Source organism: Hemiscyllium ocellatum, chromosome 2, assembly GCF_020745735.1.
Source record: "Hemiscyllium ocellatum isolate sHemOce1 chromosome 2, sHemOce1.pat.X.cur, whole genome shotgun sequence".
Classification (NCBI taxonomy): Eukaryota; Metazoa; Chordata; class Chondrichthyes; order Orectolobiformes; family Hemiscylliidae; genus Hemiscyllium; species Hemiscyllium ocellatum.
Window position 1 is genome coordinate 975,691 of NC_083402.1, and position 27,027 is coordinate 1,002,717.

Here is a 27,027-nt window from a genome sequence, read left to right on the forward strand (position 1 = left end):
ACATGTGAGCAAGGTGGTTTATTGAAATAATAAGCAACTGGGAGGTCAGTCTTCCCTATGAACAGAACAGACACAGCAGTCACCCAGTCTGTATTGTGAGCAACAAATGCAGTCGACTAAAATGAAGGAAGTATAATTAAAATGCTGCTTCACATTGAATGTGTGTTTGGGGCCTTGGACAGAGAGGAGATGAATGGGTATGTATTACATCTTCTGTGATTGCATTGGGAGAAGTTAGGAGTGATGGAGAAATGGTTCAAGGTATTCTGGAGGGAGCAGCCCCTGCTGAATGTTGAAATTGGAGGGGAGTGAGAGATGTTTGGTTGTGATATCTAGTACTAGAAATGGCAGATGATCCTTTGAAAGTGAAGTGGAGTGCAAAGCCAGGACAAGGGGAATCCAGTTTAGGGTGTAGGTTTGCTCGCTGAGCTGTAGATTTGATATCCAGACGTTTCATTACCTGGCTAGGTAACATCATCAGTGGCGACCTCCAAGTGAAGCGAAGCTGTTGTCTCCTGCTTTCTATTTGTTTGTCCTGGATGGGGTTCCTGGGCTTTGTGGTGATGTCATTTCCTGTTCGTTTTCTGAGGGGTTGACAGATGGTATCTAGATCTACGTGTTTGTTTATGGCGTTGTGGTTGGAGTGCCAGGTCTCTAGGAATTCTCTGGCATGTCTTTGCTTTAGCTGTCCCAGGATAGATGTGTTGTCCCAGTCGACATGGTGTTTTTTTTCATCCGTGAGCGGGGCTACGAGGGAGAGAGGGTCTTTCTTTTTGTGGCTAGGTGGTGTTCATGTATCCTGGTGGCTAACTTTCTTCCTGTTTGCCTTACATAATGTTTGTGGCAGTCCTTGCATGGAATTTTGTAGATGACGTTGGTTTTGTCCATGGGTTGCACCGAGTCTTTTAAGTTTGTTCGTTTTTGTTTGAGTGTTGGTGGGTTTGTGTGCTACTAGGATTCCGAGGGGTCTTAGTCTGGCTGTCATTTCTGAAACTACTTTGATGTATGGTAAGGTGGTTAGGGTTTCTGGCTGTGTTTCGTCTGCTTGTCGTGGTTTGTTCCTGAGGAAACTGCGGACTGTATATTTTGAGTATCCGTTCTTCTTGAATACGTTGTATAGGTGGTTCTCCTCTGTTTTCCAAAGTTCGTCTGTGCTGCAGTGTGAGGTGGCTCATTGGAATAGTGTTCTGATACAGCTTTGTTTGTGTGTTGGGATGGTTGCTTGTGTAGTTAAGTAATTTGTCAGTGTTTGTTGTTTTTCTGTATACACAAGTTGGTAGTTCTCTGTTGTCTGTTCTTTGAGTGAGGTCTATATTGTTTCTAGCAGGTACAAATAAGCAACACACGTTTGACCTTATTGCAGTGAGTGCTTGCAACTGATGGGTAAGAAAGTTTAAATATCTTTTCTATAAATCTGATTTTGTTTATAGCCGGTATTTAGCTAAAAATCTTCAAAAATTAAATGAAGTTCCCAGCCTTCAAAAATCTCACTGTGACGTGCAGAAATGCGAGTTTGTTGTCGGTTTCTTCCTCCTTGGTGAACTTTATGCAGTCGTTCTGGGAAGGAGGGGAAAGGATTGAAGGCAGAACTATGAGATGGGTTGACCATGGCTGAAGACTCTGTCAACCACTTGGGAACGTGGAATCCTTTTGAGGAAAAAGGACAATGGGTTGGAGGGTGGAAAGTGACATCATCAGAATGGGTGAAATAGAAAAACTAAGAAAATGAAACAGAATCCTTGCAGGGAAGGGGGTGAAAGGAGTTAACTTTGGCAGCTGGTGGGCTTGTAATGGATATTAGTGAACAGCCTATCCTGAGGAGTCAAAACGATGGAGTTAAGAAAGCAAAGAGTCAGAGATGGATCAGGTGAAATGTGAGTGAGTGATGGAGATTGGAAGCAAAACACATGAGGAACCTCTCCTCCTTCCTACTTGTGTATTGTCACCACCCTACCGTGTTATTATTAAGGCATCTGAGCATCACTGTTGACTTCTGGTGCCTGTGCCTCACTTTACCACAACCAGTCTTTGAGACATGCCATGCACTTTTCATACTGACTATGCAGAACCTTTCTTTCCTTTTCCTGGCTATGTCACTTGTACCTACATAGGCCGCAATGACTGGAATCTCCCCTCCCACTACAAATTTTCTCTAGTCCTAAACAAATGTCTAAGCCCTGGCAATGAGGCAACTCAGCCATTTGAACTCTGGCTCTTTGCCTCAGAGAATATTTTAAATCTCAGACTATGTCCCTTGCTACCACTGTTTTTCTTTCTATCCCCACTTGTATTGCTTCCTGTACCACAATGTCCACTCTAAATCATTCTGTCATTGATATACGCTGAAATGACCTCAGCTAATTGGACAATTGTAAAAGCTAAGGTTTCTGTATTCCTGCTTTCTGGGTGGTCTTGCCTTTCTCACGCTCTCCCTCCTGTCGTCCCCATCCCAATCTCTCTGGGAGTAGGCTGTTCGACCCCGCACCATTCAGTAGGGTCATTGTTGATTTGACATTCCCCATTTTGGGCATGAGCCCTTCTTCAGGAATGGCCCTGAAGAAGGGTTCATGCCTGAAATGTCGATTCCCCTGCTCCTTGGATGCTGCCTGACCTGCTGCGCTTTTCCAGCAACACATTTTCAGTTCTGATCTCCAGCATCTGCAGTCCTCACTTTCTCCTTGACATTCCTCATGTCTATCTATGCGCTTTCCCTGTAACCTGTGATTCCTGGTTCAAGCTGCTTTGAATTAAGTTCAATTGCTTTTCCTTTGCCTTGTTAAAATTCTGCTTAAGGCTGGGAACTTCAAAAATTAAATGAAGCTTTTTAGCTAAATACCGGCTATAAACAAAATCAGATTTATACAAAAAATATTTAAACTTTCTTACCCATCGGTTGCAAGCACTCACTGCAATAAGGTCAAACTTGTGTTGCTTATTTGTACCTGCTAGAAACAATATAGGCCTCACTCAAGGAATAGGGTCTGTACTTTGGAAACAAAATAAATATATTCGAGCCTTGCAGTTTTTGTAAATGATCAAGGAGCTTGTGGCCATTATCTCCTCATTGTTTTGTTCATGCCAACAATTCAATTTCAGTAGATTGCCAATCAATCATCATCCTTTTCTCTGTTAACAAAATTTGTTGTGATGATTTGAAAACTGTGATTCAAGTTAGAACTGATGAGTACAAGATCAATAGCTTTGAGCAGCTACCTCTCTTCAGATAAGAATTCAAAACTGAATGTTCTTCATTCAGTCAAATGATTGCTGATCTGTACCTTAATGCCATTGATCTGGCTCCATAATACCTTGTCTTCGAAGACATTTTTTGATTTCAAAATTGAAAATGCCAGTTCTCCTATTTTGGAATTAGTCTACCTACCTTCTGATTGTGCTTCAGTCCGAATCAGGTGTGACAATGGAATAGGTTATTCAAAGCAGTTTGTATACAAGTACTCTTCCGACCATTTTGAAAAACCATAAGTTTCAAAATCACTTTAGAGATGATTTGTTTAAGGCTGTGTCTCACAAGTAGTTCAGCTGGAGAAGGGGATGACTGAATTTTGAGGAGATAGTCTTCAAGTTCCTTTAGGTTGGCTAATAATCTATATCTGTTGAATATTCTCTAATCACCCTATTCAAAGATGTTATTACATCTGGAGCAGATGGGAATTGAACCCAGACCCACCTGAGCGGCTGGCATGCTACCACTGCATCACGAGCCCTCTGCTAACAGCTGGAAAGTTAATTGTTAATTCCTGACACCTGTGAAATAGTCTCGTTGCTACTTCTAGTAAGAGAGATTCACAATTGAAGTACACTGCAAATCATGCTTTGTGGATTGTCTGATGTATTTCTCTAGAATAAATGCTCTATTAAACCACAATAAATGATTTAAATAGTGTAAGCGGAGTGACATGAACAGGGTCAGCTAGTCGGTTTCAGTACTGTAAAACCTGTTTTCAACAGCTCTGAATTGATCATCAGGTAATTTTAGGTATTTAAAATTAATTTTAACACCATTTGATGCTGTATCATTGCAGGTGGTATTGACCAATCGGTGTTGAAGGAACTGCCCCCTGATCTCCTCGCTGAGATAGAATCTACAATGCCACTTTGTGAGCGTGTCAAAATGAACAAACGGAAACGCAGTACGGTGAAGGAAAAGCCAAACTATGCAGAAATAAGCTCAGATGAGGGTGATAATGACAGTGACTTTGAATGTAAGTATCTTTATTGTTTGAGCTGAAAATGTGTTGCTGGAAAAGCGCAGCAGGTCAGGCAGCACCCAAAAAGCAGGAGAACCGACGTTTCGGGCATGAGTCCTTCTTCAGGAAAAAGGGCTCATGCCCGAAACATAGATTCTCCTGCTCCTTGGATGCTGCCTGACCTGCTGCACTTTTCCAGCAACACATTTTTAGCGCTCATCTGCAGTCCTCACTTTCTCCTCCTTATTGTTTGAGTAAGCTTGGAAAGTAGAATAGCAATAAAAATCAATAAAAGGTATTTTGAGACTAGAGATCTAGGCTGGCGGGGAGTGTAAGGAATGGAAAATCATTTAGTTTTAGAAGAGGCTTGAGGAATAACTTTGAGAAAATCGTCCGATTAAAACATTTGATCATTCAAGATAAGAAAGGCAGATATTATAGAAGCATAGAAAATAGGTCCAGGAGTAGGCCATTCGGCCCCTGCCACCATTCAGTATGATCGTGACTGATCATGCAATTTCAGTAACCCACTCTCACTTTCTCTCCATGCTCCTTAATCTCCTTATCTTTTAGTGGTATTATCATTGGACTAGTAATCCAGTGACGTAAATAATGTTTGTGGGCCTTGGTTCCAAATCCAAAAAGAAAAATCTGCAGTTAAGAGTTAATGGACAACTATTGTAAAATTCCATCAGATAATTCCTCTGCAGAAAGAAATCTGATCCTTGCCTTGTTTTCCCTGCATGTGACTCCAGACCCAAAATTACTTGGTTGATAACTTATGGTGAGGATGACAAATGGAATTGTGATTATGTTGCGTCACACAAATGTGATTGAGGGATGGGCAGGACTAGAAACTCAGCCCTCTGAGGTATAAGAAAGACGTGGTATTGCATAATTAGTTAAAGGTACAGTATGTCAAATGAGGCCTTGTGGATAGAGCTTAAGAATAAAAAAAACATAGTCATGCTGTTCAGCCTATATTAAAAATAATCGGTGAGCAATTGAGCAGCCATGCAGTCAATCACTGAGGCATGGTAAAATTATCAATGTAATTATATTAGGAAACTTCAAATTCTCCAACATTAATTGGGATAATCATGGTATAAAGAGTCTCAAGGTGGCGCATTTCTTGAAATATGTTCAGAAAAGATTTTTATATCAACATGTGGTGATTCTACTAAGGACAGTGTAGAGCTGGACTTAATTTTGGGGAATGAAGCCAGACACATTTGAGGTGGCAGCGGGGGAGCATTTTATCAACCGTGACCATAACACCATTCACTTAAATTCCTTATGGAAAAGGAAAAAGATGGTCTGCCACAAAGGGTTTCGGATTGGGGCAAGGCAGATTTTATTAAAATAAGGCAAGTCTGGGTTAAAGTAAACTCAGAACTGCGATTTGAGGGTAAATCTCTAGCAGAACATTTCAATGAGGCATGGTGGCTCACTGGAGATATGTCCACTTTTAAGCCCACCATAACCTCCAATGCCTCTTTGCTCCCTGTATCAGTCTGCTCAAGAACCTCTCAGTGCCTCTTCCCAAATTTGTACCTACATCCTCCTTTTCCTGAGTGAAGACCGATATGAAGTGCTAATTTAAAACTCTCAATCAATAACCTTCAGCTCCATGCACAGATTGCCCCCTGGGTCCCTATCCTTTCCCTGTGTTTTTTTTCCTTCCCCGTGATGGGCTTGTAGAATATCTTGGAGTTCCCCTGTAATCTTGCCAGCTGGTGCTCTTTTCATGCCCCCTCTTTGCTTTCTTAATTGCTTTAAGTTCCGCCTGCCCTTCCTAGATGACTCTAGGGACAATGTTGTTTGCTCCCTTTGTTCCTGGTATATTTCCAAATTGTCTTATCCAGTCCCAAATGTTCAAAGATGTCCAGTGTTTTATTGGATTTAAAAGTGAACATATCTCCAAGGATGAGTTGTACATCAGGCTATTGTGGATGACAAGGGAGGAAATCACCTGTCCCCTGGCCCAAATTTTCAATTCTTTCTAGCCACGGAAAGTGTCAGAAGGCAGCTAATATGTTTCCATATTTTAAGAAGGGTGAAGAGAATAGAATCATGAGTCTCTACAGCGTGGAAGCAAGCCATTCAGCCCATCGTGTCACACTAACCTCCCGAGGAACATTCCACAAACCTGGAATATATTACATGCGTTTCTGGTCATAGGCGCCTGTAGACCTGGGTTCAATTCCCGACTCAGGCGACTGACTGTGTGGAGTTTGCACGTTCTCTCCGTGTCTGCGTGGGTTTCCTCCGGGTGCTCCGGTTTCCTCCCACAGTCCAAAGATGTGCGGGTCAGGTGAATTGGCCAAGCTAAATTGCCCATAGTGTTAGGTAAGGGGTATATGTAGGGGTATGGGTGGGTTTCGCTTCGGCGGGTCGGTGTGGACTTGTTGGGCCGAAGGGCCTGTTTCCACACTGTAAGTCTAAGTCTAAGTCTAGGCGAGATGTCATTGTACTGGAAGGATTGCAGAGGAGATTCACTAAGATGCTGCCTGGGATGGGATATCTTAGTTTAAAAAGAACAGGTTGGAAGTGCTTTGCTTGTTTGCTTTGGTGCAAAAGAGGTTGTGGGGGGAACCTGATAGGGATGTGTAAGATTATGTTGAGCATAGAAAACAGCAGTTCCCTTTTCATTGATGGCTCAGTACAAGGGGACACAGTTTTAGGATTAAAGGCAGGAAACTTAGAGGGGACTTTGAACATTTCTTTCACCCAGAAGGTGATGAGAGTCTGGAATATACTGCCTGGGAGGATGGTTGAGGTGGGAAACATCACAACCTTTTCAAAAGTCATAACATTCAAGGCTATAGGGTAAATGCTAGAGAGTGGGAAATAGGCATGGGCGTACTGGGTGGAAAGATGTCTTTTGTACTGTATGATTCTATGATAACTTGTGTGTCAAATTACAAAGCAGCTTACAGTAGACAACAAAGTGATTCCAAAGCCAGTGCATTAGATCTAAGCTCTGCCATCCTTGCATCTTGTTATTGAATAGTGGTGGTCAACTTTCTGAAGCCTACTCCAGAACAATATTGTGGGTGTCCATACATCAAATGGATTACAACCGCCCAAGAAGTCAGCTTATTGAGAGTGACAACAATCCTATAAATATGCAAATTGCAGTTGAACATCCTAAGAAACTCTTACAATAAAATGCAAGATATCTACTTTAAAAAATAGTAACACACAAGTTCGGTAATATTGTGTCATTACAAACAAATTTATCATTTGAAAGGTACATACCTATCATGGATTGGTTTGGATGAGTTGCCAAGTCACATTGAGTTTAACTATAAAAGCATTAAAAATATTGACTCATAGCTGTAGTTTCCAAAAACAGGCACTACAAAAGAATCCTTAAAAAATGATTAAATGCTAATATGAAATCTCTACTTTCAGCTTCCAGGAAGAGGCACAAGAAAGACAGAGGAGTGGATAAAGCCTGGGAATGTGAAGAACACGACCGTTGGATTCTAAATGAAATACGAAGAAGCAGCTATTCTATTGAAGGCAGACGTAGCTCAGGAAGCAGATATCGGGAGTGTAGCCCTGGATCAGAGGAGGATTCCCCCCCTCCCAGTCTCAGTGATAGTAAGAGTGCATTTCTTGACAATCAAATAAATCAGAATTTATAGAAATGGGTAGACTGATATTTAAGTTGTGGCTTTGCAGACCCTTTACTAACATTGTGGAGTTCAACAACTGAGATGGATGAGGTGATTTAAAATTGTAAACATTTACTGCTACGGGGTCTATTTGGACCAATTTTCTTCCAAAGCTTTTAATTAATTGTCAGTCATTGTTGGAATTTCAAATACTTGCTGTGTTGGGCAAGGAGTGAGGAGGCTGATCTGTTGGGACACATTTTACTAGAACCAGCTGTGACTTGATCCTAGCAAATCAAATAACTGAAACAAGAGGTAGAAAAAGTTTGGACAAGCAATGGTGATGGAGCAGGTGAGAACATTAAGCAAGAGAAAATGAATCAATGTATTGTGATTTCACTGAATGAAGACAAATTAATGAAAAATGGTAAAAGTGTAAAATTTGAAGCAGCTTCATCTGAATGCAAAATTATTTGCAATAAAATAGACAAAAAATATGCAAATAGAGATAAATGGAGTTGTGAATATGGTTCCTTTATTCAAAAAGGGAGGAAGGGAAAATAGTTTCCTATGAGCCAAATAGCTTAACATCTGGCACAGGCAAGGTGTTAGAATGTTAGAATCATACAGTGTAGAAGAGGGATTTTGGCCCATCAAGTTTGTATTACCAACAATTTACTACTACCTACAGTAATCGTACTTTCCAGTGCTAGGTCCAAAGTTTTGAATGTTATGACTGTTCGTGTTCATCCAAGTACCTTTAAGTATTGAGTGATTTCCTACCTCAATTAACTCCCAAACATTGTATTCCAGACCCTCCCAAACCGTGGGTGAAAATGTTTTTTTTTGTTCCCCTCAAAAAACCCACCTGCCTTTCACTTTAAAATTATGATCCCATATTGTTGACCATTCAACTAATGGGAGCAGCTGCTTTCTATTTACCCTGTCCATGCTCCTCATAATCTTATGCATTTCTGTCTGGTCCCCACGCTGACCTTTCTCCTCTCCAATGTTATTTGAAGGCATTATTGAAGTCATTTGATAAGGCTCTGCATTAAAAGTTATTGCAGAAGATTCGAGCTGAGCTTGTCAAGTTTAACATCTTAGAGACTGACAGACTGCTAGTAAGCTTTCATGGTGTCATGAATTTACTAGGAGCAGTGCACTGATAATCACGATCCATTGTTGCACAAGCTGTTACACTTTGCGTAAACATATAGTATCCCAATAAGGCCACTAGAATGACCAATTTGATGACCTGATTGCTACGAAGTAAAAAGCAATTCACACAGAAAAGTAACCTCTTATGACATCACATCACTTTAACTAGAGCAATGAAAATATTTCTAATCTATGCAATTTACATTAAAAGCCCTTCAAAACCCTAAATCATACACACACTCAAAACACATTGACAAAAGGTTTAATGTCCATACTGTAGCTGGAAAAAGAATTGACAGTAACCAAAATTCCGAGGATCAAAAGTTTGGATCATGAGGTAAAAAGTTATTTTCTTTCAGCCCTTTTGATTTTAGCAATGATGCCATGCTGTTGTCTGCAGGATGAGAGGCATTCTTTGATCAAGTGAATGTCTGTCTTTTTCATTATGAATCCTTTCTTTTAAGGATTCTTACTTTATCTGCCTTTTCCCCCACTCAGTGGGTAATGCTGGTTTTTTGCAGGCTCTGATGTCTTTTTCTCTCTCATTTTGAGCTGCAGAGTACTAAAACACTGTATAACTGCCGAGAGTAACAGTGCTGAATGTCTCTAACTTAAAAGATTCTTGCTGCTGCTCAATCTAATTCTCCATCTTATTGCTTAAAAAAGCAATATTGTATTGCATAGCTAACCAGTAAATACAGCATTTGATAATCAAGTTAAATGTTTTTCTGGTGTTCCAATTCCAGCAGTCCAATTTGCATTTCAGTTTTTTGTTCTAACTATGAAAAATATATGGTCTCTTACAATAGCAATATACAATGAGTGGTGTATCATAGAATCAATGCTGATGCCTCAACATTTAACGCATTGTATGAATAATTTAGATAAAGGGATTTAAAATATGGTTGCTGAATTTGCTAACACAAAAATAGGCAAGCAAAAACTGAAAAGGCACACATCAGTGATTCTGTTAAAAAGGGGTGTTTGTGTACAGTGCTCTTGCTTGATAATGTGTTGACTCAAAGTTGGTATCAGAATGCTAGCTCCTCGTCTCAGTCCTAAATGGCCTAGTCCCCTATTATTGGACCATCCTACTGCATCTGCTCTGTCCCATCCTGTTAGAATTTTTTAGATTTCTCTCAGATTCCTCCGCGTTCTTCTAAGCTCTAGCGAGTATAGTCCTAACCATTCCATCTCTTTACATACCTCAGTCCTGTCATCAGAGGAATCAGTCTGGTAATAGACTAGCACAGTGGGGCTACTTCAGAACTGAAGAAAGCTGGAAATCTTTGTTTTACACGAAGAGAAGGAAAAGTCAGGAAAAGACCTACCATTAACACCATCTCTGGTGTAGATGTGATGGATTGAATGGTCTCCTCTTGTGATTCTGTGATCTATTTCTCTTTACATACACTGCCATAACTGTTTACCTTTTTGTTGTGTGACATCTTTCCCTGATCTTTTCCCACACTTCTACTTGCTGCACATACTTTTCCTACTTTTTGCCTACCCAGCTGTGTTTTCTGGGCGTTGCTGTAATGGAAGCAATGAGAGCTCATGCACAGAAACAGCCTGCAGTGCTGTTTCCGTAGCATGAGACTGAGTTGCACCTGCCTTTTACAAAGGTGATACTAGTCTTTATGCCTATGATGTCAGGTTTGGAATAAGCCTCTATGAAGCCCTGCGTTGACCACACATGCAGTTTTCAGTTCCTGTTAAGTTCAAAATAAGTGTCTTGAGCCTCAAAAAGTCATCTCCTTCTCTCTCCACAGTGAAAATTCTGCTGAGTTTTGTCAGTGCTTTGCTTTCAGGATATAGGACAGTACAGCACAGTACAGGCCCTTTGGCCCTTCATGTAGTGCCAACCTTCTACCCTGCTGAAAAATTAAACTAAACTCCATATCCTTCATTGTACTACCATGCCAATCCAAAAGTCGCTTAAATGTCCCTAATATATCTGACTCCTACTACTGCTGGCAAGAGTGTGGTGCTAGAAAAGCACAGTAGGTCAGGCAGCGTCCAAGAAGCAGGAAAATTGATATTTCAGGCAAAAGCCCTTCATCAGGAATGAGGCTGGGAGCCTCTGGGAGGAGGGGGTGGGGGGTGGGGTGGGCCTTTGGGAAAGGTAGCTAAGAGTGCAGAAGATGATGGAGGTGGGGGTAAATGTGATAGGTCAAAGGGGAGGGTGGTGCAGATAGTGGACCACACTGTTGACTCTAATCTCCAGCATCTGCAGTACTCACTTTCGCGTACTGCTGGCAGTATATTCCACATACCCACCACTCTGTAAAGAACCTACCTCTGACGTCTCCCCTAACCTTTCCTCCACTGATCTTAAGATTATGCCCCCTCATGATAGCCATCTCTGCCCATGGAAAAAGTCTGTGTCTATCCATTCTATCTATGCCTCTCATCACCTTGTACATCTCTATCAAGTCACCCCTCATCCTCCTTCGCTCCAATGAGAAAAGCCCTAGCTCCCTCAACTTTTCTTCATAAGACATGCCCTGCAGTCCAGGCAACATCCTGGTAAATCTCCTCTGGATCCCTCTCTAAAGCTTCCACATTTTTCCCATGATGAGGTGACTAGAACTGAGCACAATGTTTCAAGTGTGGTCTAACCAGAACTGGATAGAGCTGCAGTATAACCTCGTGACTCTTAAATTCAATCAAATTAAATTAAATTAAGTTCCAATACCGTAAAGCCCAGATGGCCTCGTTCTTCAAGGACCGCAGATTCCCCCCAGACGTGATCGACGATGCCCTCCACCGCATCTCCTCCACTTCCTGCTCCTCCGCCCTTCAGCCCCGCTCCTCCAACCGCCACCAGGACAGAACCCCACTGGTTCTCACCTACCACCCCACCAACCTCCATATACAGCGTACCATCCGCCGACATTTCTGCCACCTCCAAACGGACCCCACCAACAGGGATATATTTCCCTCCCCTTCCCTATCAGCGTTCCTCAAAGACCACTCCCTCCGTGACTCCCTCGTCAAGTCCACAACCCCCACCAACCCAATCTCCACTCTCGGCACCTTCCCCTGCAACCGCAAGAAATGTAAAACTTGCGCCCACACCACCTCCCTTACTTCTCTCCAAGGCCCCAAGGGATCCTTCCATATCTGCCACAAATTCACCTGCACCTCCACACACATCATTTACTGCATCCGCTGCACCCAATGTGGCCTCCTCTATATTGGGGAGACAGGCTGCCTACTTGCGGAACGTTTCAGAGAACACCTCTGGGACACCCGGACCAACCAACCCAAGCGCCCCGTGGCTCAACACTTCAACTCCCCCTCCCAGTCCACCAAGGACATGCAGGTCCTTGGACTCCTCCATCGCCAGACCATAACAACATGACAGTTGGAGGAAGAGCGCCTCATCTTCCGCCTGGGAACCCTTCAACCACAAGGGATGAACTCAGATTTCCCCAGTTTCCTCATTTCCCCTCCCCCCACCTTGTCTCAGTTGAATCCCTCGAACTCAGTACCGCCTTCCTAACCTGCAATCTTCTTCCTGACCTCTCCGCCCCTACCCCCACTCCGGCCTATCACCCTCACCTTGACCTTCTTCCACCTATCACATCTCCATCGCCCCTCCCCGAAATCCCTCCTCCCTACCTTTTATCTTAGCCTGCTGGACACACTTTCCTCATTCCTGATGAAGGGCTTATGCCTGAAATGTTGAATTTCCTGTTCCTTGGATGCTGCCTGACCTGCTGCGCTTTTCCAGCAACACATTTTCAGCTTAAATTCAATCCCCCTGCTAATGAAAGTCAACACACCATATGCCTTAACAACGCTATTAACCTAAGTGGCAACTTTGAGGGATCTATAGACATGGACCCAAGGTCCCTCTGTTCCTCCATACCGCCAAGAATCCTTACTTTAACCCTGTATTCTGTACTCAGATTTGACCTTCCCAAGTGAATGAATTGACACTTTTTCCAGGTTAAACTCCATCTGTCACTTATCAGCCCAGTTTTGCATCCCATCCATGTCCTGTTGCCAACTTCAACAGCCCTCCACACGATCTTTCAGATCTCTAGCACCTGATGTATTTTGTTCTGTTGCACTGAGCATCACTGTCCGCCTTTTCTTTCTAGTAGAAGGTTTCTCCTACTGCATGCTAGTCTCAAGGTTTGTGAAGGTTTGCATGCTACTTCTTCAGCTCCTCCTCAGGAAGGAGCATTTTAGTGAGATTGGTAATTTGGTGTTTTACTAACTCATAATGGAATGCTTCTTTCTGGATAGTCATTCTTGATTATCCACTAGTATTCTAAGATTTCAATTGAAAAATTTATTTAAACATCATATGTTATATATCCCATTATCTGTCTCAATGTTTAAAAATGGTAACAAGGATAATGCAGGAAGTTACAGGCTTGTGAGCTTCATGTCAGTGGTAAGGAAAATTATTGGAAAAGATTTTGCATGACAAGATCTATAAGTGTTTAGAAGCGGTAATCAGCATGGATTTGAGCAGGGGAGGTTGTGCCTCATTAACTTCAAGTTATAGTCATAGAGATGTACAGCATGGAAACAGACCCTTTGGTCCAACCTGTCCATGCCGACCAGATATCTGAACCCAATCTAGTCCCACCTGCCAGCACCCAGCTCATATCCCTCCAAACCCTTCCTATTCATATACCCATCCAAATGTCTCTTAAATGTTGCAATTGTACCAGCCTCCACCACATCCTCTGGCAGCTCATTCCATACACGTACCACCCTCTGTGTGCAAAAGTTGCCCCTTAGGTCTCTTTTATATCTTTCCCCTCTCACCCTAAACCTATGCCCTCTAGTTCTGGACTCCCCGATCCCAGGGAAAAGACTTTGTCTATTTATCCTATCCATGCCCCTCATAATTTTGTAAATTTCTATAAGGTCACCCCTCAGCCTCTGATGTTCTAGGGAAAACAGCCCCAGCCTGTTCAGCCTCTCCCTGTAGCTCAGATCCTCCAACCCTGGCAACATCCTTGTAAATCTTTTCTGAACCCTTTCATGTTTCACAACATCTTTCCGATAGGAAGGAGACGAGAATTGCATGCAATATTCCAACAGTGGCCTAACCAATGTCCTGTACAGCCGCAACATGACCTTCCAACTCCTGTACTCAATACTCTGACCAATAAAGGAAAGCATACCAAATGTCGCCTTCACTATCCTATCTACCTGCGACTCCCCTTTCAAGGAGCTATGAACCTGCACTCCAAAGTGTCTCTGTTCAGCAACACTCCCTAGGACCTTGCCATTAAGTGGATAAGTCCTGCTAAGATTTGCTTTCCCAAAATGCAGCATCTTGCATTTATCTGAATTAAACTCCATCTGCCACTTCTCAGCCCATTGGCCCATCTGATCCAGATCCTGTTGTAATCTGAGGTAACTCTCTTCGCTGTCCACTACACCTCTAATTTTGGTGTCATCTGCAAACTTACTAACTGTACTTCCTATGCTCGCATCCAAGTCATTTATGTAAATGACAAAACGTAGAGGGCCCAGCACCGATCCTTGTGGCACTCCACTGGTCACGGGCCTTCAGTCTGAAAAACAACCCTCCAACATCACCCTCTGTCTTCTACCTTTGAGCCAGTTCTGTATCCAAATGGCTAGTTTTTCCTGTATTCCATGAGATCTAACCTTGCTAATCAGTCTCCCATGAGGAACCTTGTCGAATGTCTTACTGAAGTCCCTGTAGATCACATCTACCACTTTGTCCTCATCAATCTTCTTTGTTACTTCAAAAATCTCAATCAAGTTTGTGAGACATGATTTCCCACGCACAAAGCCATGTTGACTATCCCTAATCAGACCTTGCCTTTTCAAATACATGTACATCCTGTCCCTCAAGATTCCCTCCAACAACTTGCCCACCACTGAGGTCAGGCTCACCGGTCTATAGTTCCCTGGCTTGAATTTACCGCCCTTCTTAAACAGTGGCACCACGTTTGCCAACCTCCAGTCTTCCGGCACCTCACCTGTGACTATCGATGATACAAATATCTCCGCAAGAGGCCCAGCAATCACTTCTCTAGCTTCCCACAGAGTTTTCGGGTACACCTGATCCTGTGGGGATTTATCCACCTTTAACCATTTCACGACATCCAGCACTTCCTCCTGTAATCTGGACATTTTGCAAGATGTCACCATCTATTTCCCTACAGTCTATATCTTCCATATCCTTTTCCACAGTAAATACTGATGCAAAATATTCATTTAGTATCTTCCCCATTTCCTGTGGCTCCACACAAAGGCTGCCTTGCAGATCTTTGAGGGGCCCTATTCTCTCCCTAGTTACCCTTTTGTCCTTAATATATTTGTAAAGATCCTTTGGATTCTCCTTAATTCTATTTGCTAAAGCTATCTCATGTCTCCGTTTTGCCCTCCTGATTTCCCTCTTAAGTATATTCCTACTTCCTTTATACTCTTCTAAGGATTCACTTGATCTATCCTGTCTATACCTGACATATGCTTCCTTCTTTTTCTTAACCAAACCCTCAATTTCTTTAGTCATCCAGCATTCCCTACACCTACCCGCCTTCCCTTTCATCCTGACAGGAATATACTTTCTCTGGATTCTCGTTATCTCATTTCTGAAGGCTTCCCATTTTTCAGCTGTCCTTTTACCTGTGAACATCTGCGTCCAATCATTTCGAACGTTCTTGTCGAATACCATCAAAATTGGCCTTTCTCCAATTTAGAACTTCAACTTTTAGATCTGGTCTATCCTTTTCCATCACTATTTTAAAACGAATAGAATTATGGTCGCTGGCCCCAAAGTGCTCCCCCACTGACACCTCAGTCACCTGCCCTGCCTTATTTCCCAAGAATAGGTCAAGTTTTGCACCTTCTCTAGTAGGTACATCCACATACCGAATCAAAAAATTGTCTTGTACACACTTAAAAAAATTCCTCTCCATCTAAAGCTTTAACACTATGGCAGTCCCAGTCGATGTTTGGAAAGTTAAAATCCCCTACCATAACTACTATTACAGATAGCTGAGATCTCCTTACAAGTTTGTTTCTCAATTTCCCTCTGGCTATTAGGGGGTCTATAATACAATCCTAATAAGGTGATCATCCCTTTCGTGTTTCTCGGTTCCACCCAAATAACCTCCCTGGATGTATTTCTGGGAATATCCTCCCTCAGCACAGCTGTAATCAAAAATGCCACTCCTCCTCCTCTCTCGCCTCTCTTTCTATCCTTCTTGTAGCATTTGTATCCTGGAACATTAAGCTGCCAGTCCTGCCCATCCCTGAGCCATGTTTCCGTAATTGCTATGATATCCCAATCCAATGTTCCTCACCATGCCCTGAGTTCATCCGCCTTCCCTGTTAGGCCCCTTGCATTGAAATAAATGCAGTTTAATTTATTAGTCCTATCTTGTCCCTGCCTGCCTTGAATGTTTGACTCACGTCTGTTCTTAGCTGTACCCGTTTCAAATCGATCTCTTTTCCTCACTATCTCCATGGGTCCTACCCCGCCCCCTTACTAGTTTAAATCCTCCCAAGCAATTCTAGCAAATTTCCCTGCCAGAATATTAGTCCCCTTCCAATTTAGGTGCAATCCGTCCTCCTTGTACAGGTCACTTGTACCCCAAAAGAGATTTCAATGATCTAAAATTGTGAATCCTTCTCCCATACGCCAGCTCCTCAGACATGCGTTCATCTGCTCTATCCTCCTATTCCTGCCCTCACTAGCTCGTAGCACTGGGAGTAATCCAGATATTACTACCCTTGAAGACCTTTTTAAATTTCTGTCTAACTCTCTGTAATCTCCCTTCAGAGTCTCAACCTTTTTCCCTTCTTATATCGTTGGTTCCAATGTGGACAATGACCTCCTGATGGACCCTCTCCCCCGTGAGAACATTCTGCACCCTCTCTGAGACATCCTTGCTCATGGCACCAGGGAAACAACACACCATTCTGCTTTTTCTCTGCTGGCCACAGAAACATCTGCCTGTACCTCTGACTACAGAATCCCCTAACACAATTGATCTCTTGGAATCCGACGTACCCCTTGTTGCGTTAGAGCCAGTCTCAATACCAGAATCTTGGCTGTTTGTGCTACGTTCCCCTGAGAATCCATTACCCCCTACATTTTCCAAAACAGCATACCTGTTTGAAATGGGTATATCCACCAAAGGCTCTTGTCCTTGGTGCTGACCTCTCTCACCCTTCCTGTGTTAGCCCATCTGTGTGACTGTATCTGAGACTTCCCCCCCCCCCCCCACCCCCCCCTTCCTATAACTGCCATCCATCAAGTGCTGTTGCTGTTGCAAATTCCTCATCGCTTCTGTCTGTCTCTCCAACCAATCCACTCGATCTGATAAGATTCGCATTTAATAGCATTTATGGCAGATACAGTGGATGGTAAATGGGGTCCAAACCGATGTGTTTGATGATAGAGTTCTGGTTGCAATGCCATGCTTCTAGGACTTCTCATGCATGTCTGTGTTTGGCATGTCCTAGGATGGATGTGTTGTCCCAGTTGAAGTGGTGTCCTTCCTCATCCGTACATAAGGATACTAGTGATAATGGATCATGTATTTTTGTGGTAAGTTGATCATGTATCCTGGTGGCTAGTTTACTGCCTGTTTGTCCAATGTAGTGTTTTTAATCGTTCTTGTAAATGGCATTAGTTTTGCTTGTCTGCATAGAGTTTTTCAAATTCATTGGCTGCTGTTTTAGTATGTTGGTGGGTTTCCCAAGGGGTTTGAGTAGTCTGGCAGTCATTTCTGAGATGCCTTTGATGTAGGGGAGAGTGATTAGGGTTTCTGGGTGCATTTTATCAGCTTATTTGGGTTTATTGTTGAGAAATCGACGAACTGTGTTCATTGAGTACTAGTTCATTTTGAGTATGCTGTATAGATTTTCCTCTGCTCTTCATAGTTCCTCTGTGCTGTAGTGTTTGGTGGCTTATTGAAATAATGTTCTAGTGTAGCTTCGTTTGTGGATTTTGGGGAAATCCAAAACAGCAGCTAATGAACTTAAAAGACCCTATACAGACAACAAGCAAAACGGACACTATTTACAAAATACCTTGCAAGAACTATAACAAACACTATATTGGACAAGCAGGCAGTAAACTAGCCACCAGGTACATAAACATCAACCAGCCACAGAAAGACACAGCCCATAATCACGAGTATCTTTAAATACAGATGAGGAAGGACACCACTTCAACTGGGACAGCACATCCATCCTAGGTCACAGCAAACATAGACACTCACGAGAAGTATGGCATTCCAACTGGTACTCTATGAACAAACACGTCGATTTGGACCCAATCTACCATCCTCTGAGCAAAAGAACAGGAAATGACATCACCAGCACAGGAACTGACATTGCCAGCCCAAAAAAACCAAAACACAAATTGAAAACAGGACATAACACCAGCGCTTCACTGGAGACTCACTGCTGATGTTACCTAGTTTGGTGATAAAACGTTGAAAACAAACCTTCCAGCTCAACAAGCAAACTTACATCCAGAACCTCAACCTGAGCTACACATCTTCTTAAAAACTCACTAACGTCCAATGAATATAATCCCAGTTACTCAGTCTGTCCTCATAAACCCACTCCCTCAACTCTGGAATCAATTTAGTGAATCTCCTTTTGCACCCCCTCCACTGTCAGTACACCCTTTCTCATGTAAGAAGACCAGAACTGCATGCAGTACTCCGTGTGTAGCCTCATCAGCACCCTATGCAGCTGCAACTTAACCTTTCTGCTCTTAATTTGCCGCCTGAACTACCTGTTGCACATGCAAACTAATCTTCTGTGATTCATGCACAACCATATCTCTTTGCACAGCAGCATGCTGCAATTTTGTACCATTCAAATAATAGCCCTTTTTACTGTTGTTCCTACCAAAATGAATGACTTCATATTTATCAGCATTATACTCCATTTGCCAGATCTTTGCCTGCTCACTCAAACTATCTATATCCCTCTGCACACTTTGCTCTGCCCCTTATCTTAGTGTCATCTAACTTTGACACAATACACATAGTCCTCAACTCTCAATCACCTGTGTAAATTGTGAACAATTGCGGTCCCAACACTGATCCCTGATGCACAGCACTCTTCGCCAACCAGCAAAGTACTCAATTATCCGCACTTTGTTTTCTATTAGTTAACCAATCCTCTATCCATGCTAATATATTGCCCATAAAACCGTGCATCTTTATCTTATGCCACACCTTGTCGAATGCTTTTTAGAAATCTAAATACACCACATATACTGAGTCCCTGTTGTCCACCGTACTCGTAATGTCTTCATAGCAATCCAGTAGATTAGTTAAACATGACCTGCCTTTCATGAACCCAAGCTGCATCTATCCAATCGGACAATTTCTATCGAGATATTTTGCTATTTCTTCCGTGATAGATTGACGCATTTTCCCCACTAACCAGCCGCTAATTCCCCATCTTTTGTCTACCTCTTTTTAAATGTTGATATCGCACTTGCTGTTTTCCGATTTGCTGGAACTGCCCCAGAATCCAGCGAATTTTGGAAAATTATGAGTGCATTTGCTATTTCTCCCGTCATTTTTTTTAGTACCCTGGGATGCATTTCATCTAGGCTAGGAGTCTTGTTTACCTTTAGCTCCATTAGTTTGCCAAAATGACTATTTCCATGATTGTCTCTAAGTCCTTACTTATCTTTATCTCCTTGTCATCAGTTACTGGCATGTTATCTGTGTTCTCCACTGTGAAGACTGACCCAAGATACCTGTTCAAGTGCCTTGTCTGTCTCTTCATTTCCAGTTATTAAATTCACCTTCTCATCCTCTTAACGGATCAGTGTTCACATTGTTTGCCACATTGTTCATTTTATATATTTGTAGAAACCTTTGCTATCTGCCTTCATTTTCTGAGCTAGTTTACTCTCATAATCTATCTTAGTTTTCTTGATAGCTTTTTTGTGGCTTTCTGTGGACCTTTTAAAATTTTCCCAATCTTCCAGTTTCCCACTGGTCTTTCCCACTTCATATGCCTTATCTTTTCATTTGGTAGTGTCCCTTATTTCCTTAAACATCATGGTAGATTACCCCTTTTCCTATAGTGCTTCTTTTTCTCTGGTATATACTTTCACTGAGCACTTTAAAAACTGCTTTGAAAGTCCTCCACTGTTCCTCAATTGTCCCATCATATAGTCTTTAGTTCCAGTGTACCGTAGCCAACTCCTTCCTTATCTTGTTGTAGCCTCCTTTGTTTTAGCACAGGGTCCTGATATTGGATTTTATCTTCTCATGTTCCATCTATATTCTAAATTCAACCATTCTGTGACTGCTCCTTCCAAGAGGATCCCTCACTATGAGATCGTTAATTATTCCTGTCTCATTACTCTGGACCTAGGATGGCTTGTTCCATTGCATACTATTGGCGGAAACTATGATGGATACGTTCAATGAGCTCCTCCTTGAGGCTGCCTTGACCAACCTGGTTCAACCAGTTGATACATAGGTTAAAATCCTCCATGATAGTTGCTGTACCATTTTTACAGGCATTAGGTATTTAATCATTTATTGTCCACCCCGATGTGATGTTATTGTTTGGTGGCCTATTGACTACGCCTATCAATGTCTTCTTAGAATTTCTAATTTCCACTTGACTGGATTCAGCGTTATTCTGTGTTGAACCTGTATCATCTCTCTACTGCCGTGATGGCATCCTTAAATATCAAAGTTAAACCACCTCCCTTACCTTTTCACCTGTCCTTCTAAATAGTCTGATACCTCTGGATATTTAATTCCATCATGGTCATCCTGCAACCATGTCTCCGTAAAGGCTACTAAATCATACTCCATTGTGATGATTTGTGTTGTTAACTCATCTACCTTGTTTTGAATGCCATGAGCATTATCTCCTCAGCCTTCTGCGGTAAATTCCAGAGATTAACCACCCTCTGGCTGAAGAAAATACTCTATATCTCAGTTCTACAGGCTGTCCCTTCATTCTGAGGCCTCTCAATATTCTGTAAGTCTTGATGAGATCTCCCCTAACCAAACCAACCAAAATCCTTCTAAACCGCATGGAGTATAATGCATGCCAGCCCATCTCAAATGACAAACCCTTGTAAACCTCTGGATCCCCTCCAATGCCAGTCCACACTTCCTTCGATACAGTTCCCAAAATTGCTCTCAATATTACAAATATGATCTGACCAGAACCTTATACAGCCCCAGCAATGCATTTCTGCTCTTGTATTCTTGTCCTCTTTACATGAATGCTAATGTTACCTTTCCTTTCCTAACTACCAACTTTTCTTTTGCATTATTGTTGTCTCTGATGTTCATTGTCAACCATGGTTGCCTTGTCCTCCCCTTACATTGATTATTCTTCTTTAAGATGAATTTCTGCTGTGCATCACAGAAACTCTTGTGATTGCTGCTCCACTGTCCTTCATGGTGACCTTCGCTTCCAATTAATTTTGGCTCCCTCTTGCCTCATGTCATATCCTAAAGATTTAGTACCCTCTGAAGAAATTCCTTCTCATCTCAATTCTAGTTGGCTTACTCCTTATTAAGAGACTGTCCCCTGGTTCTGGGGCACCTCACCACCAAGTAAGGGAAAACACTACTTCTCCCATGTCGAGCTGTGTAGAATTTTGTAAACTTCCATGAGATCACCTTTAATTATTCTAAACTATGGAGAATGCAGAATCATTAGATTGGTGAACCTCTACATTCCCTTTATGGCAAATACACAAGTTCCATTAAGTATGGATGTATGTTCATCCAACTGAAAATAATCACAGTTTAATAATTTCTTATGAATTCATCTTTCACTGAGTGTTCAGTGTCTTTTCAAAGAGATTGAGGAACTGTGCGCAGAGAAAGCATATGTATCGAGGTGATATTGTCACATCTCTGGTTTATGCCATTATTCAGTAGGCAGTGTGCCAAGCACATCTGTTAGGCTGTGGGGAAAGAGCAGTCAAATGCAATCATTTAGATAACTAAAACTTGGCTGAGTATGATGAACCAAATTATAACTTTGTGGTATATAATTTTATGGCAAATAAGATGTTTAGACATTGAGATGCCAGTGAACTTAAGAAGGCTTGCACTTGTACCATCACGGTCAAAACAGTCACATACAAGTTTCGAAAGTATGTGAGCCTTATGTATTTTTTTCTTTGCAAAGATTATTAAATTCTGATGTTTCAAAAAGCATGATGACTCAGTAGCTAGCCAGAATGGATAAAGTGCTACGAATCATGCCTGACTCCAAACACGTTTATATAATATGCCTTCTGACCAAGAATAGTTCATATGTTTGTGCTGTGATATTTCTGTGCTTTGCTTGCTATGTACACTGTTTCTGACTATTTCATGTTCTGCTTATGCCTACAATCCTCCATTGTCATTTGATTTGGTTTTTTGCTGTTCATTATAGTAATCTTGACTGTAACTGACTAAATCAAAACTTCATAATTTTACCAAGTATGAGACTTGATTTAATTCTTATTTACAGTTGCCAAAAAAATGAGAAAAAGAGAAAAACAAAAGAAGAGGAAAGCATATGAGCCTAAACTTACTCCTGAAGGTAAATTCACAATCTCAAATATTTCAGTCATGGAGTTTGACTACTTTGACTACTTTTGGGCTTTTAAAATACTGTAACTATGTTAGTTGACAGAGGGGCACGACTTGCAGCTTGACGCTCTAGGATTTTGATTTTCAGGCAAGCATGACAAGAGAGGGGAGAGAGAGGTAAAAGAGGTGAGGGAATTGTGAAAAATGAGGGAAAATATCACAGCTGTAATGAGGGCTCCTCCAGCAAGGTCATATGGGTAGAGCTCAGGAACAGGAAAGCTGCAATCACTCTAGGGTTGTAATACAAGCCTCCCAATGACTACTGCATGATAGAGGAACAGATATGTAGGCAGATTATGGAAAAATGTAAAAATAGCAGTGTTATTGCGGTGGATAATGATAACTTCCCCTATATTGACATGGTGGGAGAATGTGTGCGTGCACCAAAACAATATATAAGTAGTCCAAGTAAGAAAGGGGCCATACTAGACCTAGTATTGGGGAATTAACTGGTTAGGTGATCAGTGTTTCTGTGGGGGAGCATTTGAGAATAGTGAAATAGTTCTGTAAGTTTTAAGCTACTTATGGATAAGGGCAAGAGTAGTCCTCAGGTGAAAATATTAAATTGGGAGAAGGCTAACTACCACAGTAGAACATAGAACAATACAACGCAGAACAGGCCCTTCGGCCCTCAATGTTGCCCCAACCTGTGAACTAGTCTCAGCTCATCTCCCTACACTATCCCATCATCATGTATGTGCTTATCCAAGAATTGTTTAAATCTTTGTAATGTGGCTGAGTTAACTACATTGGCAGGCAGGGCATTCCATGCCCTTACCACTCTGAGTAAAGAACCTGCCTTTGACATTTCTTTTAAATCTGTCACCCCTCAATTTATAATTATGTCCCCTCGTACCAGCTGACGACATAATCTTCGGAAAAAGACTTTCACTGTCTACCCTATCTAATCCCCTGATCATCTTGTATGTATTTATCAAATCCCCTCTTAGCCACCTTTTTTCCAATGAGAATAGACCAAAGTGTCTTGGCTTTTCCTCATAAGAGCTTCCCTCCAGACCAGGCAACGTCCTGGTAAATCTTCTCTGCACCTTTTCCAATGCTTCCACATCCTCCCTGTAATGGGACGACCAGAACTGTACACAATATTCCAAGTGCAGCCATGCTAGCATTTTATATAGTTGCAGCATGACATTGCGGCTCCGGATCTCGATCCCTCTACCAATGAAGCCTAACCCACCGTATGCCTTCTTAACAGCACTATCAGCCTGGGTGGCAACTTTCAGGGATCTATGTACATGGACTCTAAGATCACTTTGCACATCCACACTACCAAGTCCTCTGCCTTCCTGTTATTCTTCCCAAAGTGCATCAGCCCGATTCTGCAGTTTATTCAAGTCCCCCTGCAACCTGTAATATTCTTCTACACTGTCCACTACTCCACCAACTTTAATGTTATCTGCAAATTTACTAACACATCCATCTATGCCTGCATCTAAGTCATTTATAAAAATGACAAACAGCAGTGGTCCTAAAACACCACCTTGTGGCACACCACTAGTAACCGGACTCCAGGTTGAATATTTTCTTCAACCACCACTCACTGCCTTCTTTCAGAAAGCCAATTTCTAATCCAGATTGCTAAACCACCCTCAATTCCATGCCTCTCCATTTTCTCTAACAGCCTATCATGTGGAACCTTATCAAAGGCTTTACTGAAGTCCATGTACACCATGTCAACTGCTCTAACCTCATCCACATGCTTAGTCACCTTCTCATAAACCTCAATGAGGTTTGTGAAACACGACCTGCCCTTGACGAAACCATGTTGACTATCTAAAATCAAATTGTTGCTTGCTAGATGATTATAAATCTTATCTCTCATTTCCTTCCAAAACCTTTCCTACAACAGAAGTAAGACTCACTAATCTATAATTACCTGGGTCACCTCTCCTGCCCTTCCTGAACAAGGGCACAACATGTGCAATCCTCCAGTCATCAGGTACTAAACCTGTAGACAATGACGACTCAAATATCAAAGCCAAAGGCTCTGCTATCTCCTCCCTAGCTTCCCAGCGAATCCTCTGATAAATCCCATCCAGCCCAGGGGATTTGTCTGCTTTCACTCCTTCTAGAATTGACAACACCTCTTCCTTCCTTCCTTACTTTCTAGTCTAATATCTCATATCTCATTCTTTTCCTCTACAATATTCTCCTTTTCCTGAGTGAAAACCGATGAAAGATGTTTGTTTAATACCTCTCCGATCTCCACACGGTCCACACTTAACTTCCCACTTATAGAGTCATAGAGGTGTACTGCACGGAAACAGACCCTTTGGTCCAAACCGTCCATGTTGACCAGATATTCCAACCCAATCTAGTCCCACCTGCCAGTACCCGGCCCATATCCCTCCAAACCCTTCCTATTCATATACCCATCCACATCTCTCTCAAATGTTGCGATTGTACCAGCCTCCACCACTTCCTCTTGCAACTCATTCCATACATGTATCACACTCTGTGTGAAAAAGTTACCCCTGAGGTCTCTTTTATATCTTTCCCCTCTCACCCTATATAAGTCTCCTCTCTCCGCTTAACAAGAGATGCAATTGCTGTAGTAAACCACGGTTCCCTTACCTTATCACTTCCTGGAGAAAGTGAGGACTGCAGATGCTGGAAATCAGAGCTGAAAATGTGTTGCTGGAAAAGCGCAGCAGGTCAGGCATCATCCAAGGAGCAGGAGAATGGATGTTTCGGGCATGAGCCCTTCTTCAGGAATCATTCCTGAAGAAGGGCTCGTGCCCGGCTCCTTATCACTTCCCCCCCTGCCTGACAGGGACATACCTATCAAGGACATGCCAAATCTGTTCTTTAGGCAGGATTATTAGGCCGAAACAGGAAAATGTGGATTGGAGGTGGCTGTTTGAGGGTAAATGTGCATCTGGCATGTGGGGATCTTTTAAAGGCCAGTTGATTAGAGTTCAGGGCCAACGTGATCTTATGAAAATGAAAAGCTGGCAAGATTTGGGAACCTTGAATGACAAGAGAAATTTGGAGCTTAGTCAAAAGGAAAAGGAGACATGTATAAGGTTGAGGAAAATGAAGGCCGACAGAGTCCTCTGATTACAAAGCGTGCAGGAAAGGACCCAAACAAGGAATAAGGGACCAGGAAATGGACAAGTCCCCTGGGCAGGATGAGTGTGAAAATAGACAAGTCCCATGGGCCGGATGGGATCTATCCTAGGATCCTCTGGGAAGCAAGGGAAGAGATTGCCAAACCTTTGGCATTGATCTTCAAATCATCATTGTCTACAGGAATAGTGCCTGAGGACGGGAGGATAGCAAATGTCGTTCCCTTGTTCAAAAAGAGTAGTAGAGACAACCCTGGTAATTACAGACCAGTGAGTCTCACTTCAGTTGTTGGTAAAGTGTTGGAAAAGGTTATTAGAGATAGGATTTATAACCATCTAGAAAAGAATAATCTGATCAGGGACAGTCAGCACGGTTTTGTGAAGGGTAAGTCGTGCCTAATGAATCCTATTGAGTTTTTTGAAAAAGTGACCAAACGGGTAGATGAGAGGAAACCGGTTGATGTGGTGTATATGGACTTCAGCAAGGCGTTCGATAAGATTCCCCACAGTAGGCTATTGTACAAAATGCGGAGGAATGGGATTGTGGGAGACACAGCAGTTTGGATCAGTAATTGGCTTGCTGAAAGAAAACAGAGGGTTGTAGTTGATGGGGCATGTTCATCTTGGTGTCCAGTTACTAGCGGTGCACCGCAAGGGTCGGTGTTGGGTCCACTGCTGTTTGTCATTTTTATAAATGACCTGGATGAGGGCTTAGAAGGGTGGGTTAGTAAATTTGCGGACGACACTAAGATCGGTGGAGTTGTGGATAGTGACGAAGGATGTAGTAGGTTGCAGAGAGACATAGATAGGATGCAGAGCTGGGCTGAGAGGTGGCAAATGGAGTTTAATGTGGACAAGTGTGAGGTGACACACTTTGGACGGAGTAATCTGAATGCCATTAGTACTGGGCTAATGGTAAGATTCTTGGGAGTGCAGATGAGCAGAGAGATCTCAGTGTCCATGTACACAGATCCCTGAAAGTTGCCGCCCAGATTGACAGGGTTGTTAAGAAGGCATACAGTGTTTTGACCTTTAATAATAGAGGAATTGTGCTGCAGCTGTACAAAGCCCTGGTACGGCCACACTTGGAGTATTGTGTACAGTTCTGGTCACGGCATTATAAGAAGGATGTGGAAGCTTTGGGAAGGGTGCAGAGGAGATTTGCTAGGATGTTGCCTGGTATGCAAGGAATGTCTTACGAGGAAAGGCTGAGGGACTTGAGGCTGTTATCGTTAGAGAGAAGGTGGTTGAGAGGTGACTTAATAGAGACATACAAGATAATCACAGGGTTAGATAGGGTGGACAGGGAGAGCCTTTATCCAAGTATAGGGAC

General features: G+C 42.4%; 1 protein-coding gene across 3 annotated transcripts in view; it reads left to right on the plus strand.

Annotated features, from left to right (window-relative positions):
• The window catches only part of nipbla (NIPBL cohesin loading factor a), a 529,062-nt gene that overhangs the window by 196,568 nt on the left and 305,467 nt on the right, over window positions 1-27,027 (plus strand). For all 3 annotated transcript variants that reach the window (XM_060834051.1, XM_060834059.1, XM_060834067.1), the window contains 3 exons: window positions 4,044-4,223; window positions 7,626-7,817; window positions 22,484-22,555. In XM_060834051.1, the coding sequence (XP_060690034.1) occupies window positions 4,044-4,223; window positions 7,626-7,817; window positions 22,484-22,555 (444 nt within the window). The remainder of the gene's footprint in view (window positions 1-4,043; window positions 4,224-7,625; window positions 7,818-22,483; window positions 22,556-27,027) is intronic.